Source organism: Nilaparvata lugens, chromosome 5 (assembly GCF_014356525.2).
Source record: "Nilaparvata lugens isolate BPH chromosome 5, ASM1435652v1, whole genome shotgun sequence".
NCBI lineage: Eukaryota > Metazoa > Arthropoda > Insecta > Hemiptera > Delphacidae > Nilaparvata > Nilaparvata lugens.
Window position 1 is genome coordinate 7810010 of NC_052508.1, and position 19483 is coordinate 7829492.

At 34.8% G+C, this 19483-nt stretch overlaps 1 protein-coding gene across 3 annotated transcripts in view; it reads right to left on the reverse strand.

Moving 5' to 3' along the window:
- LOC111055457 (sodium-coupled monocarboxylate transporter 2) overlaps window positions 1-19090 on the reverse strand; it is a 55368-nt gene extending 36278 nt beyond the window's left edge. Inside the window, exon 1 of one of the 3 annotated variants that reach the window (XM_039429834.1) lies at window positions 19037-19090. In XM_039429834.1, coding sequence (XP_039285768.1) covers window positions 19037-19075 — 39 coding nt within the window. In that variant the 5' untranslated portion in view covers window positions 19076-19090. Of the gene's footprint in view, window positions 1-1550; window positions 1870-19036 lie in introns of those variants that run through there. The other 2 variants (XM_039429835.1, XM_039429836.1) reach the window with 2 other exon arrangements.
- Between the last annotated feature and the right edge of the window lie 393 nt (window positions 19091-19483).

The following is a 19483-nucleotide window of genomic DNA, read 5'->3' on the forward strand; positions in this document are numbered from 1 at the left end:
TGGGAGAGGAAAACGAGTGATTGATAGAATTGGCATGAAAGAGAGAGCAGCGAGAGAGTAGATGGCTTAGAGAGAGAGAGAATACGCTTAGAAAGAAAAAATAAGGATAATCCTTCCTCTATATTATAGTATAGAAGTTTATTATGAGAGATTCGATAATCCGTATAAAATTATATATCCTACTGTTATCACCATGAAGATAATGATTATAGAATAGTGAACCCCTGGGTTGGAGAACTCGGTCATGAACTGTTGTATTGTGATCTTTGAAACCAGCAACTTTTAATCATACAAAGTTGTAGAAAAATATGGAAACAGCTAAATATTTCTTCCACAAGAAAATTTGACAGTAGGTTTCATTTGGGATCCTATTTGAAATGAAAAATTACTCTGTAGCTTCAACAATTTTGTCCCTCATATGAATCCAAATTCATTTCTTTAAATGAGAAGGTGGTCATGTGATACATGATTCCAATACAGAATTCCAAGAGAAAATGATTGGTGAAAACCGCACATTGATATCTAAACCCGTATCAGTTTGTTGATGCAAAAGTTGTAAACTATGTTGTATATTAACCAGCTAAAATTATATGTCAGCGGATGAAGGACTGTCTGTGTGATAACTTCCAAATAACTTCAGCTGATGTTATGAATGGATGAATGGAAAACTGTTGTAATTGCATGCAATGAATTCTTCAGCTGACTAAATGATAAATCAACACATTTTTTCCTCATGCAATTTCATAAAAAATAATTTATGCAAACAAATAACTATATTCGCAATTATGACACACAACAGAACACATTGTTACATAGAAGCCAATGCAATTTACAACTAACTCTGAATAGTTTCTATGAATTTGATGAGAGAATTTATAACTTATTGCCGACGGAAGTCAGAGCATTGAATATGACCAATTTTTAAATATTCATGAAAGATATGTTGTGTGAGCTTTGTGTGTACAGTGTTAATAAGGAGTTCCTAGAATGTTTGACACTCAATAACGCATCTATAGATGCATAGAATATTATTGTTGTTGTCCTGTTTGTATTATTGTTGCTGTCTTAAAAAAGTTACCATACTTATTAATTTATTGAACAATGTTACGAATTGTAAATGTATTTTACCTTCTTATACAAATTTTGTTTTGTAATGGCAATAAACGATTTTGATTTTGATCAATTTTGGGCTTATAAGCCTGTGGTACTTTTCTTTAAGTTGTGTAATTCTGAATGACTAAATAAATAAAATGTTAAGTTTATATCCTGAAAAAGGACGAAGTTGGGAGTCGATTCTGTTGTCCAACGAATTTGAACTGTAAAAAGATTTGATGATTAGGTGTTTAAAATTTGAAGCTGATTGATCAATTCTTCTTAAAGTTATTGTAGAACATACTAACAGACAGACAACGACTTTGGCCTTCAGTAAGTCAAAAGTGAGAACTCGCTAACGTTTTTTTGAAATATTTGCAATATTTCTTTGAAGTAATAACATAAAAGAAAACAAAGGTAATATGGTAGATAGATGCTCATCCTATGGTAATACATACCTTATCAATTGGAAATCACCACGCCTAATGGGAAACTAAAAGCTAGGAAACTATGGAACTATGTTTAAAACTTGAACTATAGCTCAAAACTTGCAACTATGGACAAGGTTATTATGATAGAAAAGCAGTAGGCTACTCTACTTTATCCTATGGTAATACATACGTTCTTAGAAGGAAATCGTCACGTCTATGGAAAAATACAGCAGGACAGACAGACAAATGTTATGAGTAGAGACACATAGAAGTTTGAAACCAAAAGAAAGAAACCCAACAGAAGTTGGGGAGACAATAGTGAAAGCTACAACTAATCTTCAAATGTTGATAACAAACATTACAGTGATATGACTCTGTTGACATTGGCTGTGTAAATCATGCGGGCTCGGCGTCCGAATTACATCATTTATTTTATTACGGCAAGTACCTTCCAAAAGTATTCAAATAAATGAAACTATTCTAAAATAATGTCTGGCATGATAGAGAGAGAAATAGTTTTTGTTACTAGTAGCATTGAAAATGATAGTGAGGTCCACGCTATAATGGCAGTGGAGAGAGATAGGAGACAGGGTTACCGATTCTCTGTCTTGCCACTGCCTTCTATAGAGTATAGCTAGCTGATGCCGGTATATCTTATATCAACTGTTCATTCTTTTCAAAAATAATCAATTATATTTTATTTGTCAAGAAATTATGTTTTTAATGATTTGATTATAAATTTTCATAATTGAGATTGAATATTTCGTTGAATTTTTATTTTTCAAAATTGTTGAAAAACGATCTGGCAACATTGCAGAGCTAGAAATGGATATCGCTATCTGCTTTGACGAATGATAGATAACGATAGCAACATCAATGTTAACCAAATACTGCCATTATAACGTGGACCTCACTATAACTTTGAGCTCACTATATTATGTTATGAACTTGAAGAATCTTGGGTTGTTTTTTTTTCAGGCCTATTTATCTTATCTCTCGCTGCTCTCTCTTTCATGCAATTCTATCAATCACTCTCTTCACTCACTATCACTCTCCTTCTTTCTCTCTCTCACTATCTCTCTCTCTCTCTAATTTCACACACACCTGCTCTCTCTTAGGCTACGGCTACATGCTCTCTCTCTGAGTGACTCTCTTCCGGTTGTATTAATGGAAACGATATAATTTTTCACATCTGTCTACAAAAATTAACAAACATTTGTTGAAACTCCGCCAATTTATGTAGGAATTGACCTAATATTAAAAATTCTCCTTCACCACATCCTCCTCCTCCTCTTCCTCCTCCTCCTGCTTTTCCTCCACTTCATCCTTATCCACCTACCTCCTCCTTCTCTTCCTCCTCCTGATTCTGGCTGTCGTTGGAATTGCAAACATATTCCAATCAATTATCTGAAGATTACAACACAATTGTCCGCAAATGTATTGATTTCAGAGGATTTTGTTACAGCATTCACATTTACAGATATTTATTCAAATACTGTTACAGCATTCACATTTACAGATTTATTCAAATATTGTCACAGCCATGCGATAATCATCCTATAAATGTTATGTATCACACACAGCTTTATTTCGACTATTCAAGATTTGTGGTTCACAGATTTTTCAATTCCAGTAATAATTTTAGAATGATGTGGAAGGATGTAGACGCCTTTAGTTTCTTCTCTGAAGTGACATGATTACGTACTAAAATATTTGTTAAATAATATTGAAAATATTGTTAGTTTGAATTGATAGAGTGAGGTGAAGTTTAATCTGGCAACATTCCTTAGAAATAACTTCATTTCATTGAACTTATTTGATCTAGTTCGCTCCATATAAACTTTTCAAGCTTTTTAGAATTATGAGACAAGCTAACTAGAATCAAAGCGTTCAAAAATATAAGAATAGAGGATTTTTCAAGAACATTACTAGTCGGTACGGTTAAAACTTAACCGGCTGTTGTGCGACCGGGCCCTAGACTCTTCTGTTTCGTGTTGAAGTTTGAAGATTAATGTAGTGTGATTGACTTATATGAAGCGTTGTTGCTATCTTTAAGGAATTCAAGGTGGATTTCACCTCACTATAGAAATTGATAACGGTCGGCAAACTATAAAATTAATCATATTATGTCTTCATTCACATTATAATAATATTGAATGGAAGAAAATAAAAGGGTACAATACTAGAGTCAACCGCACGAAAATAGTCCGATGGGAATTGGAACGGCTCAGCCTTATAAAGAGAAGTGATAATTTATATTAATAATGAATCAATGGGATATTGAAAGAATAAATTGCTGGAATAATGATAATTCATTCAACTTTATTCATTAACCCAATTATATCCAGGCATAATCATATACAACAAAATTCACAGAAGAATTGATATCCAATACGGTAGCAATAGTTTAGTGTATCTTTTACTTATCTTTGTGGGTTTATCTACTAACAAATACAAATGATTTCACAATATACAATCATACACATGATTCTACAAAATACAATTTTTTACTTTCCTTGCCCTACTACCATAGGTAAGGAAAGTATTGCTTTCCAAAAAAAATTAAGGTACCCCAATTTCAAGTTTTCTATACGTTTCAAGGTCCCCTGAGTCCAAAAACATGATTTTTGGGTGTTGGTCTGTGTGTGTGTATGTGTGTATGTGTGTGTGTGTGTATGTCTGTGAACACGATAACTCCATTCCTAATTAACCGATCGACTTGAAATTTTAAACTTAAGGTCCCTATACCATGAGGACCCGACATAAGAAATTCAATAAAATTCAATTCAAGATGGCGGAAAAAATGGCGGATAATTACTAAAAAACCATGTTTTTCACGTTTTTCTCGAAAATGGCTCTAACGATTTTCTTCAAATTTATATCATGGATAGCTATTTATAAGCCCTATCAACTAGCATAAGTCTCATTTCTGGGAAAATTTCAGGAGCTCCGTAATATTCTTGAGAAAAATGGCGGAAAATGACTAAAAAACCATGTTTTTCACGGTTTTCTCGAAAACGGCTCCAACGATTTTCTTCAAATTTATACCATGGATAGATATTCATAAGCACTATCAACTGGCATGAGTCTCATTTCTGGGAAAATGCCATGAGCTCCGTAATATTCTTGAGAAAAATGGCGGATAATGACCAAAAACCAGGTTTTTCACGGTTTTCTCGAAAACGGCTCTAACGATTTTCTTCAAATTCAAGCCATGGGTAGCTATTCATAAGTCCTATCAAATGAAATGCTGTTTTTTCCTTGGAAAATTGCAGGAGCTCCGTAATATTCTTGAGAAAAATGGCGGATAATTACTAAAAAACCATGTTTTTCACGATTTTTTCAAAATAACTTGACCGATTTTTTTCAAATTCATACTCTGTATAGTTATTTATCAGCTCTATTTACTGGCATAAGTCTCCTTTCTGGGAAACTAATGGGGGGTCCACCCCATCCTTGAGAAATGGACTTTGTAACCTCCTTCTCGTGCATGAGGTAGGTAGGTAGAGCAGTTCATAAAAAGAACACTTAGTCGAGATATTCATCTGTAGAACAGCTGTTTTGACGACTTTAAAAAAATGACGACTAAAAAAATCATTGAATTTCACAAGATACACAAAGGAAAAAGTACTCTGAAACAATTATATAATATTATACAAAAGTCTGATCGTAGTTTCGAATATGAGCAAGGAAAGTTGTGTGAGTGTACCACACCAGATTTTTTAATGGTGTAATGAATCAATGCATATCAAGTAAAGCATGGTCGGCCTGAACCACACGTTGCCATATTGAACGTGTTCCGGCCTTCTATCTATAGTAGGCTATGGCTGTGTCAACCGCTTATTACTTTCCTTGCCCTATTACCATAGGTAAGGAAAGTATTGCTTTCCGAAAAAATTAAGGTACCCCAATTTCTAAATTTCTATACGTTTCAAGGTCCCCTGAGTCCCAAAAAATGGTTTTTGGGTATTAGTCTGTATGTGTGTGTGTGTGTTGTGTGTGTGTGTGTGTGTGTGTGTGTGTGTGTGTGTGTGGTGTGTGTGTGTGGTGTGTGTGTGTGTGTGTGTGTGTGTGTGTGTGTGTGTGTGTATATATATATATATGGGTGTGTGTGTGTGTGTGTTGTGTGTGTGTGTGTGTGTGTGTGTGTGTGTATGAGTGTATGTGCGTCTGTGTACACGATATCTCATCTCCCAATTAACGGAATGACTTGAAATTTGGAACTTAAGGTCCTTTCACTATAAGGATCCGACACGAACAATTTCGATCTAATGCAATTCAAGATGGCGGCTAAAATGGCGAAAATGTTGTCAAAAACAGGGTTTTTCGTGATTTTCTCGGAAACGGCTCCAACGATTTTGATCAAATTCATACCTAAAATAGTCATCGATAAGCTCTATCAACTGTCACAAGTCCCGTATCTGTAAAATTTTCAGGAGCTTCGCCCCATCAATGCAGATAGATTTCCAATTATCAGGCTTCAGATACAATTGAAACAAAAATAATCAAGTGGAGTAGATTGAGCATGAAAATCTCTACAATTAATGTTCAGTAACATTTTCACCTAAAATTGAAAATAAACTTTAAATTCGAGAAAATGTGATTATTCAATTGCAAATTATTGTTGATTCTATTAAATCATTCACTATGAAGAGATCAGACCTCATGTGTGTCTCCAGCGTTATTGTCCTGTCACCAGCTGGCTCAAATATTTGAATAGTAGACTTGAGATGCGCGGGAACACTAGCGTCAGTGATCAATTTTCATAACGGCAAGGAAAGTTGTGTGAGTGCGCCACACCACACAGATTTTTTATATAGGAATCTACAAATTCATATACTTCTCAGATGAGAGAAGTTCGCGTGTACTGTATTCGAACTAGAACGTGATATATTGTGACATAAATTTCGAGCTGCAAATGATAGGATACGAGTCATTTATTGCAGTCAACTTCATTTCCTCATAAAAACAAAAAGATCGCCTGACTCACTCTACGAGCTTCAGTGACATTCACTCTAAACTGTCAGCATTTCTTATACAAATCCACAATGCTTCCCATTTGACTGGTGCTGTAAGTTGAAAGTGAATCTTCCTAAAAGCGTGTCAAAAACTGAATTATTCCAGAATACCCACACAGCAGACCTGTTACCACTGCTAAACATTGGCGATCCAGAATCGCTCTTGTATTTATTAAGCCAGTTTTCTGTTATAGTTGGGTCCACATTATAATGGCAGTGTTTGTTTGGCAATGGTATTGCTATCCTTGTCTACCATTCAACAAAGCGGATCTCTTTCTCACTTTGCTCTTTCGCCAGATCGTCTTCCAACAATGTGGAATTAATAATCAATTAACAAAATATTTCATCTTAATTATGGAAATTCATTATGAAATTATTGAAAATATAATTTCCTGCTTAATAAATCATGCCTATACCGTGAAAGCCAGAAGAAAAAGAAGAACTAGCAGATAACTCTTTCTCCGCAGAAACTCGACAAACTGAAAACTTGACGTACTGGAATCTTCGATAATTTAAAATAGGTCCACGATTAATTAAGAATCTATATGCAAGATTCCAAGTTAATCAGTCCAGTAGTTCAGACGTGATGATGCGTCGTTCGTGAATTTCCTATCCCCTTCATCTATAAGCCGATTCTTTCTCTTATTATACTAGTAGTTCTGTGAACAGTAGACCTCGTGCAGTTATAAACCACACCCTCCTCTTATACTGTCCATCAGAGTAAATCCTGTCTGTATGTCGTGTCGGCGAGATATCGGTGTGAAAACTGCTAATGGCTGTTGGGGTTGGTGTATCAATAATGCTAACTTCTAAAGCTAATCTCCTTCAAGACATACTGGCAACAGGTCAGCCCGAATTGAAAGTAAAGAAAGGCCGACAGAAATATGCTATTTTGTCCACAGTATGTTAGACTCTGTTGAGAGGTCTTTGTTATTTTTTTAGTTATTAATTGCATGCGTCATTGCATGCAAATAATAGTGCATGAGATCGCATGCAATTGCGCATACAATTAATAGTCCCCATGACAGCAGATTTTTCTACCAAGTTACATTACAAATACAAATACAATAAAATTTTATTTCCATTAATATACAAATAAACAATCTAATCAATAAAATGTACATAATATTCAAAAATACAATATATGAAATTTACTACAAATATAAATAAATTGCATTTTTCGGAAATTAGACATTGAGATATTAATTACACGCGTCATTGCATTCGATTAATAATCCACTCGGCAACTGATCTATGATGAAAAATTCTCTAGTCTGATTAATCCTATCTTCAGAGACGATGATTTTTTATATATATAGTGATATCGGAGTATAGAGTAATTCCTTCTCCTATCAAATTATTACCCTTAAAATGCAAAATTTCAAAAAACCTTGTGTATACATCGACATCGACGCGCAGTTGAAAAAGGAATATTCCTACCAAATCTTATAGATTCATATCAACGCGTTTGGCCGTAAATACGTTACAAACATACATACTTCTTACAGACAGACGAAAGAAAATCAGAGTTAGAACATAGACCTCACTGAGTTCGGTCAACTATAATTGAAGAAAGACCTGGCTTATACAAGTACGAGATAGGAAAATTCAATATGTTTGACGCATCATCACGTCTGAACTACTCAACTAATCAACTTGATATTTTTCATATAGGTCCTTAATTAACCGAGGATGGTTATAAGCCCATTTTAATTCTACAGATTCCACTCAAGTTTTCAGTTTGTCAAGTTTTAATATAGACCCATGCGGAGCATGGGTTACCTGTTGGTTTTTAATAAAAAAATCATTAAAAATAGTAAAGTCTTGGTTTGCGTTCCCTGGATTCCCATGTTCAGGTTTCAGGAAAGCCGTTGCCGATCCTCTGTCTTGGCAATGCCTTCCATAGACGGTAGCTGATACAGGTTTATTGAGGTTGGCTGCTGCAATGTCCAAACTATCCAGCAGCTCTTGATGACAGTCAAGATTGGCGATACAGTATATAGTAAGGTTCACGTTATAATGGTAGTGGAGAAAGATGGGAGAACAACGTTGCCGATCACCTGTCTTGTCAATGTCTTCTATAGATGGTAGCTGATACAGGTTTATTGATGTACTGTTCATTTTCGTTTAAAATAATTATATTCTACTAGTATTTCTGTGAACAGTAGACCTCACGCAGTATTGTCATCCAGAAGTACCTGATTGGAACTATGGACCTTATGGAAATACAGCAATAGACTGGCTTCTCCACACATCTGTGTAATCACTTGTCAGCTGATTTATGATGAATAATTCTATAGTCTGATTTTTACTCTAATATTGGCGTATGAAGGAGGCTCTTTTTTCCTTTTATATTATCCTTCAAATGCAAAAATTCCAAAAAAAACTTGTATATACGTCGACGCGCAATTTAAAAAGGAACATACCGTACCAGTCAAATTTCATAAAAATCTATTACCGCGTTTCGCCATAAATGCGCAACATATAAAGATATAAACATTTGAACATTCAAACATTTAAACACTAGCCGGCAGGCTCGCTTCGCTCGCCATATCCGTCTAGCCAGGACCCCCGACTGGATTGTCCAAAAATGAGATCAGCGGGCTCGCTTCGCTCGCCTGTATGTAGACGTCAGCGGAACCTTTGTACCGAATTCTGGACCCTCGACTGGATTGTCCAGAAATGAGATCAGCGGGCTCGCTTCGCTCGCCTGCATGTAGACCTCAGCGGAACCTCTGTACCGAATTTGAACGTATTATATGTCAATTTGATCTCGAAAAACACCTGTTACTATATCGACTCAACTCAACTTAATGCCAACCTGACAAAATTTTAAATTTAGTTACCAGAACAACTGTTTCGAAGAAGTACTCTCTCTATATTATAGTTCTATATTAACATATGGTATGGACATTTCAATTATAATTTCAAGATATTGGAATAAGAAGAATATACATGCTAAAAGACGAACTTTAGACTCTCAAAAACCACCCTTAAGGCTATTCCACACAGCACGTGGCGTGCGTGGCTGGACGCACGCTAGCTACTTTTCAAAACATCGCTTCCTAGCTAATCAAATGAAGCAATTCACATAGCAGCCACGGCCACGCGGCAACGCTTGCTATACTAGCCACGCGTGGCTACCGTTCGCTCTCTGAGCGATCTTTTCAAACGTGTCCGGCCGTGTCCGTTTTGGTCCGAGCATGCGCAGAACGTATACTAGACGTAATATACTATCGTATAGAACGTATACTATCATTGTCAGCCTCAAGGTCGCGCATTAAATGATGGAATTCGCCATAGGTCTTCCTTTTTTTATTGATTGGATGTACCCACTGGTCCCGTGCTGTCACCGAATACAATAAAACCAGCTCATTATCACTACTACTGCTGCTGCTGGAGTCATCAAACCAAGGTAAGCCACAAGAAAATCCAGATTCACATCACGGGACCGTCGGAGTTGACATCTTCCTGCATACTGACGGGAAACGTGGCCGGTATAGCATCGCAACAGTCGTGGCGGTGTGAATTGGCATGTGGCTAGCGTAGCCGGCGTGGCGTGCGTCCAGCCACGCACGCCACGTGCTGTGTGGAATGGCCTTTAGAGCTAAAATATCACCAAAAGATTTCTTAGTGCGCCTCTAAAGGGCCAACTGAACATACCTCCCAAATTTGAACGTTTTTGGTCCGGTAGATTTTTAGTTCTGCGAGTGAGTGAGTGAGTGAGTCAGTCAGTCAGTGATTGAGTGTCATTTCGCTTTTATATATATAGATTAAGAGAAATTCCAAACCGTCGACTTGAATCTTAGACCTCATTTCGCTCGGTCAATTAAGCAAGAAATTATGTTTTTCTATAATTTCATAATGAATTTTCATAATTAAGATGAAATATTTTGTTGATTAATCATTAATCCTACATTGGTAGAAATCGATCTGGCAACAGAGTAAAGCGAGAAAGAGATAGCGCTATCCGCTTTGCTGAATGATAGACAAGAATAGCAATACAATTGCTAATCATAACGTGGACCTCACTATATAAAAGCACTTAAGCTGTGAATAAATGCTGACAGTAAAATGATGAACTGGGGTCATCCAGCATCCAGTGTCCAGTCTGTCCCCCATCAAGTTGAGAAGAATAAGATTACGGCTGAGTTCCCCCTATAAATCCCCCCCACCAACCACTGCTGCATTCTAACAACAGAATAATAAACAATCTTCCTAATGGCTAGCGCGCTCATAATGGCTTATGTATGCTAATAGAAGACGGCTGACCTACACTGTACATAAGACCCCATCTACATTGTCCCATCTCCATTGAGACGAATTCTCCATTCTTTTCTTCCTAGTGAACAAAATACGTATTAATTCATTCAACAAATATTTTTATTGAGATGGTATCCACTCGGCAGTTAGTCACTTATCTTTTTCTCCCCCTTTTTCTTCTTCTTCTTCTTTCTTCTTCTTCTTCTTCTTCTTCTTCTTCTTCTTCTTCTTCTTCTCTTCTTCTTCTTCTACTTCTTCTTTTTCTTCATCTTCTTCTTTTCCTGTATTCGTCTTCTTCTTCTTATCCTTCTTCTTCTAGAAAATTTCTGCTTCTGCAAATTAAGTGGTCATATCTCCCTAACGGGAATAGTTATTTGTGCAACTAGTGCGCAAAGTGACAGTTTGCTGCACCGAAAGAAACGTTTACGCCCGAGCCGTAGGCGAGGGCTGGATGGCTTCTTGAGTGCAGCAGAGGAACTTTGCGCACGTATTTCACATTAAACTTTTCCTACAGTTACCATTGAATATGAGAAGTGGTTGATTAAATGATTATGGGTAAAATGATGGCTGAAATCCATCAATGTTTGTGTGTGTGATGCTGTTATAAATAACAACCTCAATTCATTTAAAAATTAATAATCCAATTGAAGTTGAAAATTCTCAGCCAAAGTTCTCATTTTTATTTATCTAAGAATAAAAAAAAATACAGATAGAACAAAAAATTTGCATTCATGCAATACACACCAACAGCTGATTGGGATGGCTGAACCGACAAGCGCGCGACCTAGCGGGAAGAATCGTACCTAAGTTTGTTTCATCCAGCTAAAAACTACAGAAACAGGATTCAGAAATTTAGACTTTTGCTCAAATTACCGAGAAAATGCTCAAAGTAAACTGAAAAATATTTATAAAAATAACATAGACAACAGAGAATATTTATTGTAGTATTCTTATGTTTTTTTTATTATTTTTATTTATATGGATATTGAACGGTAATCATTAAACCTCAAAATTCGAATTTTATAATGTATATTTGCTACTTTTCTCATTGCTTGCAGTTGAAATAATAATTATCAATACAAAAGAACTATTATTTATTATTAAATGATGATAATTCGTAAATGATGATTATTTCATCATGATTTAGATGAACATTATTCTTATTTTGGATTTCTAGATTGGGATTTTATCATAAATTTAGGGTAGCCATTGAAATGATTCTTATTTAAATCTAACCATAGTCATTGTTACCAACTTAATTTTTGTTTTCGTGCACTAATCCTCCATATAACCCACCAACTATTTTGTGCTGCCATGTTGCAAATCTGGAGTATGCAAAGTAATACTTTGAGCGGAAGAGTGATTCTTTGCGTTCTGTAATCAGTGCAGGAATGGCAACTTTTCAAGGTAATTGTAGGAAAAGAATTTTTTCCCATCCGTTTGCAGATTCTAGTTCCTCGCATAAAAAATGAGAATAAGGTCACAAAGTTTGAGCGATTTTTTTATTTCACAGAAAATGAGTAAAATCATCCTGCCTTTTTCCAAATATCACCTGAATGAGACAGATTTTATCAAATCTGTTAACAGATTTATTTTCCTCATATCAAGGATCATGCTTAGGCAGAGTTGATAATCATTTTTTTCTCCTGAAAAAATGAGAAAAATAATGTACTGACGATTTGCATTTTTCGATATATTTTCAAGTGGTCATATCTCCTTATCGGGAGAAAATTCGAATTTTGAGGTTAATGATTACCGTTCAAATCCATATAATAAAAACAATAATAAAAAAAACATAAGAATACTACAATAAATATTCTCTGTTGTCTATGTTATTTTTATAAATATTTTCAGTTTACTTTGAGCATTTTTCTCGGTAATTTGAGCAGAAGTCTAAATATTCTGAATCCTGTTCTGTAGTTTTTTAGCTGGATGAAACAAACTTAAGTACGATTCTTCCCTCTAGGTCGCGCGCTTGTCGGTTCAGCCATCCCAATCAGCTGTTGGCATGTATTTTGAATGCGAATTTTTTGTTCTATCTTGTGAAGTTGTGCTCCTGGGGGGGTATCTCTTATGATAGGCCACGTTATGAAGCTATTGTGAGAGTTGTGGATTGTAATTCCTTCACAGATAATACGATGTTTCTGATACTATAAGAGCCGTCTCTAAATTCCCTCTTTTGCGAATAAATTCACAAAAAAATTAAGGCCTTCCGGCTCGCAAAATTACTGGGTTCAAACCTCAGCTCTAGCTCAGTGGTAGAAACATGAATTTTATAAATACAAATAATCACCATAAGGTTCAGTGATCGGTAATTGTAATTCTTACCGCTGCTTCTATGAAGTTCTTGAAGAATACCAGTAAGGAAATAAAAGAATATTTGATGACTGATTATCAGTAACCATGTACCACTAGAGAATAATAAGGACCAACTATAGTTGTTTCTAGTTGATTCTTAAAACGCTCGTCGTGAATACAAGTATTCACCAATATACCCTTTCAAAATTCCTTAGAACTTACAACGCCAGTTCTTGAAGCTCTCTGGATCCTTATATGATATAACTGGAACCTTATTAATATAATTTCTTAATATACTTGTTCTGGCTGATAGAATGAATATCATCAAAGGATGATAAATATTGAGTGTTCTGAATAAGGTTAATATTATTTGATTCTATGATTTTAAGTGCTGCTAAATATTGTTGGTACCAAAACAGCTCAAACTATATAACACTAAGATGAGTTAGGATATAATAAAAAATTCTATAAGTTTGTATGCTGACATAAAAAACAAAATATATTCCCATAAAACAGATATGCATAAAATATTCGATATAACTATAATTTACTAAATAAATGTTTTCTAGAATCTGAGTAATTATCACAGGTTTCGCTAATATTCACAATAGTATGTTTCAAATTTATAAAATATTATATTTAATGCTGATATTTAGACTTCCAATCAATACGAAATTCTGCAAATAAAACCCGTTCGGTCTATAGGTTTGATATACTATACTTGGTTCAACAAATAAATTTATAATTAATAAATTAATATTTTTATTTGCAGAATTTCGTATTGATTGGAAGTCTAAATATCAGCATTAAATATAATATATTTATAAATTTGAAACATACTATTGTGAATATTAGCGAAACCTGTGATAATTACTCAGATTCTAGAAAAATTTATTAAGTAAATTATAGTATATCGAATATTTTATGCATATCTGTTTTATGGGAATATATTTTGTGTTTTATGTCAGCATACAAACTTATAGAATTTTTTATTATATCCTAACTCATCTTGTGTTATATAGTTGAGCTGTTTTGGTACCAACAAAATATTAGCAGCACTTAAAATCATAGAATCAAATATATTAACCTTATTCAGAACACTCAATATTTATCATCCTTTGATGATATCATTCTATCAGCCAGAACAAGTATATTAAGAAATTATATTAATAAGGTTCCAGTTATATCATATAAGGATCCAGAGAGCTTCAAGAACTGGCGTTGTAAGTTCTAAGGAATTTTGAAAGGGTATATTGGTGAATACTTGTATTCACGACGAGCGTTTTAAGAATCAACTAGAAACAACTATAGTTGGTCCTGATTATTCTCTAGTGGTACATGGTTACTGATAATCAGTCATCAAATATTCTTTTAATTTCCTTACTGGTATTCTTCAAGAACTTCATAGAAGCAGCGGTAAGAATTACCAATTACCGATCACTGAACCTTATGGTGATTATTTGTATTTATAAAATTCATGTTTCTACCACTGAGCTAGAGCTGAGGTTTGAACCCAGTAATTTTGCGAGCCGGAAGGCCTTAATTTTTTGTGAATTTATTCGCAAAAGAGGGAATTTAGAGACGGCTCTTATAAGTATCAGAAACATCGTATTATCTGTGAAGGAATTACAATCCACAACTTCTCACAATAGCTTCATAACGTGGGACTCTATCATAAGAGATAACCCCCCCAGGAGCACAACTTCACAAGATAGAACAAAAAATTCGCATTCAAAATACATGCCAACAGCTGATTGGGATGGCTGAACCGACAAGCGCGCGACCTAGAGGGAAGAATCGTACTTAAGTTTGTTTCATCCAGCTAAAAACTACAGAAACAGGATTCAGAAATATTTAGACTTCTGCTCAAATTACCGAGAAAAATGCTCAAAGTAAACTGAAAAATATTTATAAAAATAACATAGACAACAGAGAATATTTATTGTAGTATTCTTATGTTTTTTTTATTATTTTTTTTTATATGGATATTGAACGGTAATCATTTAACCTCAAAATTCGAACTTTATAATGTATATTTGCTACGTTTCTCATTGCTTTCAGTTGAAATAATAATTATCAATACAAAAGAACTATTATTTATTATCAAATTATGAGAATTCGTAAATGATGATTATTTCATTATGATTTAGATGAACATTAACCTTGTTTTGGATTTCTAGATTGGGATTTTATCATAAATTTAGGGTAGCCATTGAAATGATTCTTATCTAAATCTAACCACAGTCATTGTTACCAACTTAATTTTTGTTTTCGTGCACTAATCCTCCATATAAACCACCAACTATTTTGTGTTGCCATGTTGCAAATCTGGAGTACGCAAAGTAATACTTTGAGCGGAAGAGTGATCCTTTGCGTTCTGTAATCAGTGCAGGAATGGCAACTTTTCAAGGTAACTGTAGGAAAAGAATTTTTTCCCATCCGTTTGCAGATTCTAGTTCCTCGCATAAAAAATGAGAATAAGTGTGCTGTCCGCTTTGTTGAATGATAGACAAGGATAGCAATACCATTGCTTATCAAACACTGCCATTATAACGTGGACCTCACCATAGTACACTCTGGAAATAAAAAATCCAAGTACACTTTATTAAAACCTTTTAATCAGAGCCTCCCTTATCATTTTACCTTTGAAACATAATTGAGCAAGGCTCCTTAGGTTATTTATGTTCATCTGAACTTGGTGGATGAACTGAAATCTGGGCGGAATGATACCCTCCCATGAATACATGGAATTTCCAGCTTTGACAGTCGGTAGAACCGGTTAACAATCAAGAATTGCCATAAATAGTCAAAACCGAACAAGCGTGTGATGACGTCACCAACCTACACTTTGTAAATTAGTGGCCATGAGCATTTTGAGCGCAGGGCGGAGTTCATAGATTCCGTGGTGAGGAAGTTTCTTGTTATGTGGGAGAGAAAAGTGTGGAAGAGAAAAGTATGCAGGAGGAAAGTGTGCAGGAGAAAAGTGTTGAGGAGAAAAGTGTGGAGGTGACAAGTGTGGAGGAGAAAAGTGTGGAGGAGAAAAGTGTTGAGGAAAAAAGTGTGGAAGAGAAAAGTGTGGAGGAGAAAAGTATGGTGGAGAAAAGTGTGGAGGGGACAAGTGTGGAGGAGAAAAGTGTGGAGTAGAAAAGTGCAGAGCAGAAAAGTGTGGAGGAGAAAAGTGTGGAGGAGAAAAAAGTAGAGGCAAAACTTGTGGAGGAGAAAAGTGTGGAGCAGAAAAGTGTGGAGAAGAAGAAAGTAGAGGCAAAACGTGTGGAGGAGAAAAGTGGGGAGCAGAAAAGTGTGGAGAGAGAAAGTGTGGAAGAGAAAAGTGTGGAGGAGAAAAGTATGGAAGAGAAAAGTGTGGAGGAGAGAAGTGTGGAGAAGAAAAGTGTAGAGGAGAAAAGAGTTGAATTCATTTATTATTTTTATTATTTTACAAAGGCGAATTTCTGATAGTTATTTGTATATCTAGAGTGAAAAGTGCTGTTTTTTCTCCCTGAGGGGAAAGTTTGAAGCCCGAGGCGAAGCCGAGGGCAACAATTTTCCTGAGGGAGAAAAAACATTTTTCACTCGTGATATACACAACATTTTTCCTCCACCTACATTTTTATAAAAACTGCTAATAAAATAATTTTTAAAAACGTATGTGACCAAACAATGTGTTACACATAATCTAAAAAGTAAACAGAAACAGCTGGCTTGTAATCACAGTTCTCCTCCGACAGCACTGTCTGTCGGCTAAAGTTGTAACAACAATGACAGCCAAACTACAGCTATGATGAAGTTCCCGTTTCAAATTTGATTAGTTAATAAGTAATATTCGTTGGCTGATATTTTGAATAACATGGAATAGAAGAAAAAAAATATATACATTTTTTGGTATAGTGATATGAAGTTTGTAATAATAATTTCAGCATACAAACATAAATTTTATATATCGATCAATGTCTGGTTGAGGTATTGATTTAGTTGGTTTAATGACTACTCTATATGCTTCCTCATCTGAGCTTAGACCTTCTGACCTATTCCAAATGTACGTTTTTAAAATAGAGATGCTTCCCATGTTATTTAAATGGAGTCACTTTTACTCCCTAGGGAGTTTTTCTGTTTTTAAGTACTGAGAGCGAAAAAGTGACACTTCAGTATCATGTTTCAGGGAGTAAAGTAAGTACTTTTGACAGTAGGTGGAGGAATAGTATATTTCGCACCTAGGGTCGAAAATGTACGTTTTCCGGCTCGAGATCGCGGTTTTCAAGTTCGAGACGAAGTTGAGAACTTGAAGCGTTCGAGAGCCGGAAAAACATTTTTGCCCGTGTTGCGAACGCTATTTTTTGCCACACCAAAAAAAACTTCCCAATATATAAGAAATTGGAAAATAAATAAAATTCAAACAGCGTATTTTGATAGTTTTAATCTTGGTTATGACAACTTTCACTGTCAATTAATTTCAATATTACTAATTGATAATTTACAATAGTGACAATATTTTTATTCTATCAATATTTCGAATAATTGTTTGAATTTTTATAGCTCGCGCTTTGCGCCTGGTGCAATATCTCATGGATAGATGGATGAATAGAATTTTCATTACTATTTTGAAATAATGTGATTAAAAAATTAATATAATTGCATATTTCACAGTTTTGTCTCAAAATATATCTAAAAAATTGATTGAAATTTTAAATTACGGTAACTAATATAAAAAATAGCTAATAAAAGTCGAAATTCATCGACAAAAAAAATGTCATTGACCGTGGTTCGAACCTAGATCATGTTTGTAATTCACTGAGCTTTGAAGTTCTGATGTATCACGCCTTTACGCTTTCGGCCATTGGGTATTGTTGATCGTAGTGGCCTGTAAGTCAGGTCACGTATGTAGGCTACTATAATATAGTGTATAGCGGCAAACTTAAAGCCGGTTTGCCGGCATTTTCACAACAAAATATTGCTCTGAAAATAGTTAAATCATAGAGAAAACATTCGAAGATTCAATATTGAGTGGGCCTAATGTTTTCTCTATATGGTTTGATATTGAAGAAAAATTATCTAAAAGTTTTAATAATGAATTACGGAAAAATTACTAGGTATTTTTCAGTCAAGGCTGAGTTTCACCAGTAGGCTTACCTTAAACTTTAGATCTCTGCTGTATTTCCTATTATTATTATTGTTGATTGTATTGCATTAAGAAGTGGAATTCGATAATAAAAAAGAAACAATTATTACTCTACCTCACTTTTAAATATTGATACAATTATTGTACTTTGATTTCAAATTCGATTCTTCACTTTTAAATACTTGCGATACGTACCTTTCTGACAATGGACAATGCAGCCAACATTATATTGTTGAGGCTATGGAGATAACATCGTATTCTATTGTTTGATATCAAAAACACAATAATAAATATTAAATTATGAAACAGTAATTTATAAAATATATTATAGACATGATACCGCGATTCACGATACATAATTATATAGATTATTACACTCGTTATGAGATTATCTCTATGATTTTTGTGAGATCGGACACGATCAGCTGTTATTCAAGGTCATTTACAGCCCTAGGGCCGTAAAGTTTTACCGGCCTGGTCGGAAAACAATCACTTTCGGCCTCCATATGACGCACGTAAACCAGCTCTTACATCCAAGTGTGGCGAAAAAAGTATTTCAAGCCTAGGTGATGATGATAATGGGATGAATGATAATACAATGAAGGTAGAGTTATGAATAAATGAAAATTATAGGTTATGCTAACCACTTGAATTGATTTGAGTCCACTTTTCAGTCCAGGAACTTGAAATTTTAAATTTTATTTGATTGAAAACCGAATATAATAGGATGATTACATTCAATAAGCTCTGAGAACTTGAAAATATTGAGTTATTAGGAAAAATTTTGAACCACAAATTAGAATACCAGAATATTCTCTTACCTGAAAAACAGGAATAATTTGTTCCTTTACTCCGTACATGATGTGACGAAATGCTTCAAGCTTTTGAGAACCATCCCGCACTGAAATGTTCGAATAAATGAGTAAATAAATAAATAAATGAATGAGTAAATAGATAATTAAATAAATAAATAAACTGCCACGGTATCTAACGCAACGGTAGAACATTTCGTTTACAGCTATCCTCAACGACTCAAGACCAACTGGTGGCACACAAAATAGAAACAATATTATTGTTCAGCTTGCGGCAACAGTGGAGCAGGAGAAACTAAACTATAGTGAGGTCCACGTTATAATGGCAGTGTTTGATTAGCAATGGCATTGCTATCCTTGTCTATCATTCAACAAAGCGGATACCTCTATCTCTTTCTCGCTTTGCTCTGTTGTCAAATCGTCTTTTAACAATGTAGAATTAATAATAATTCAACA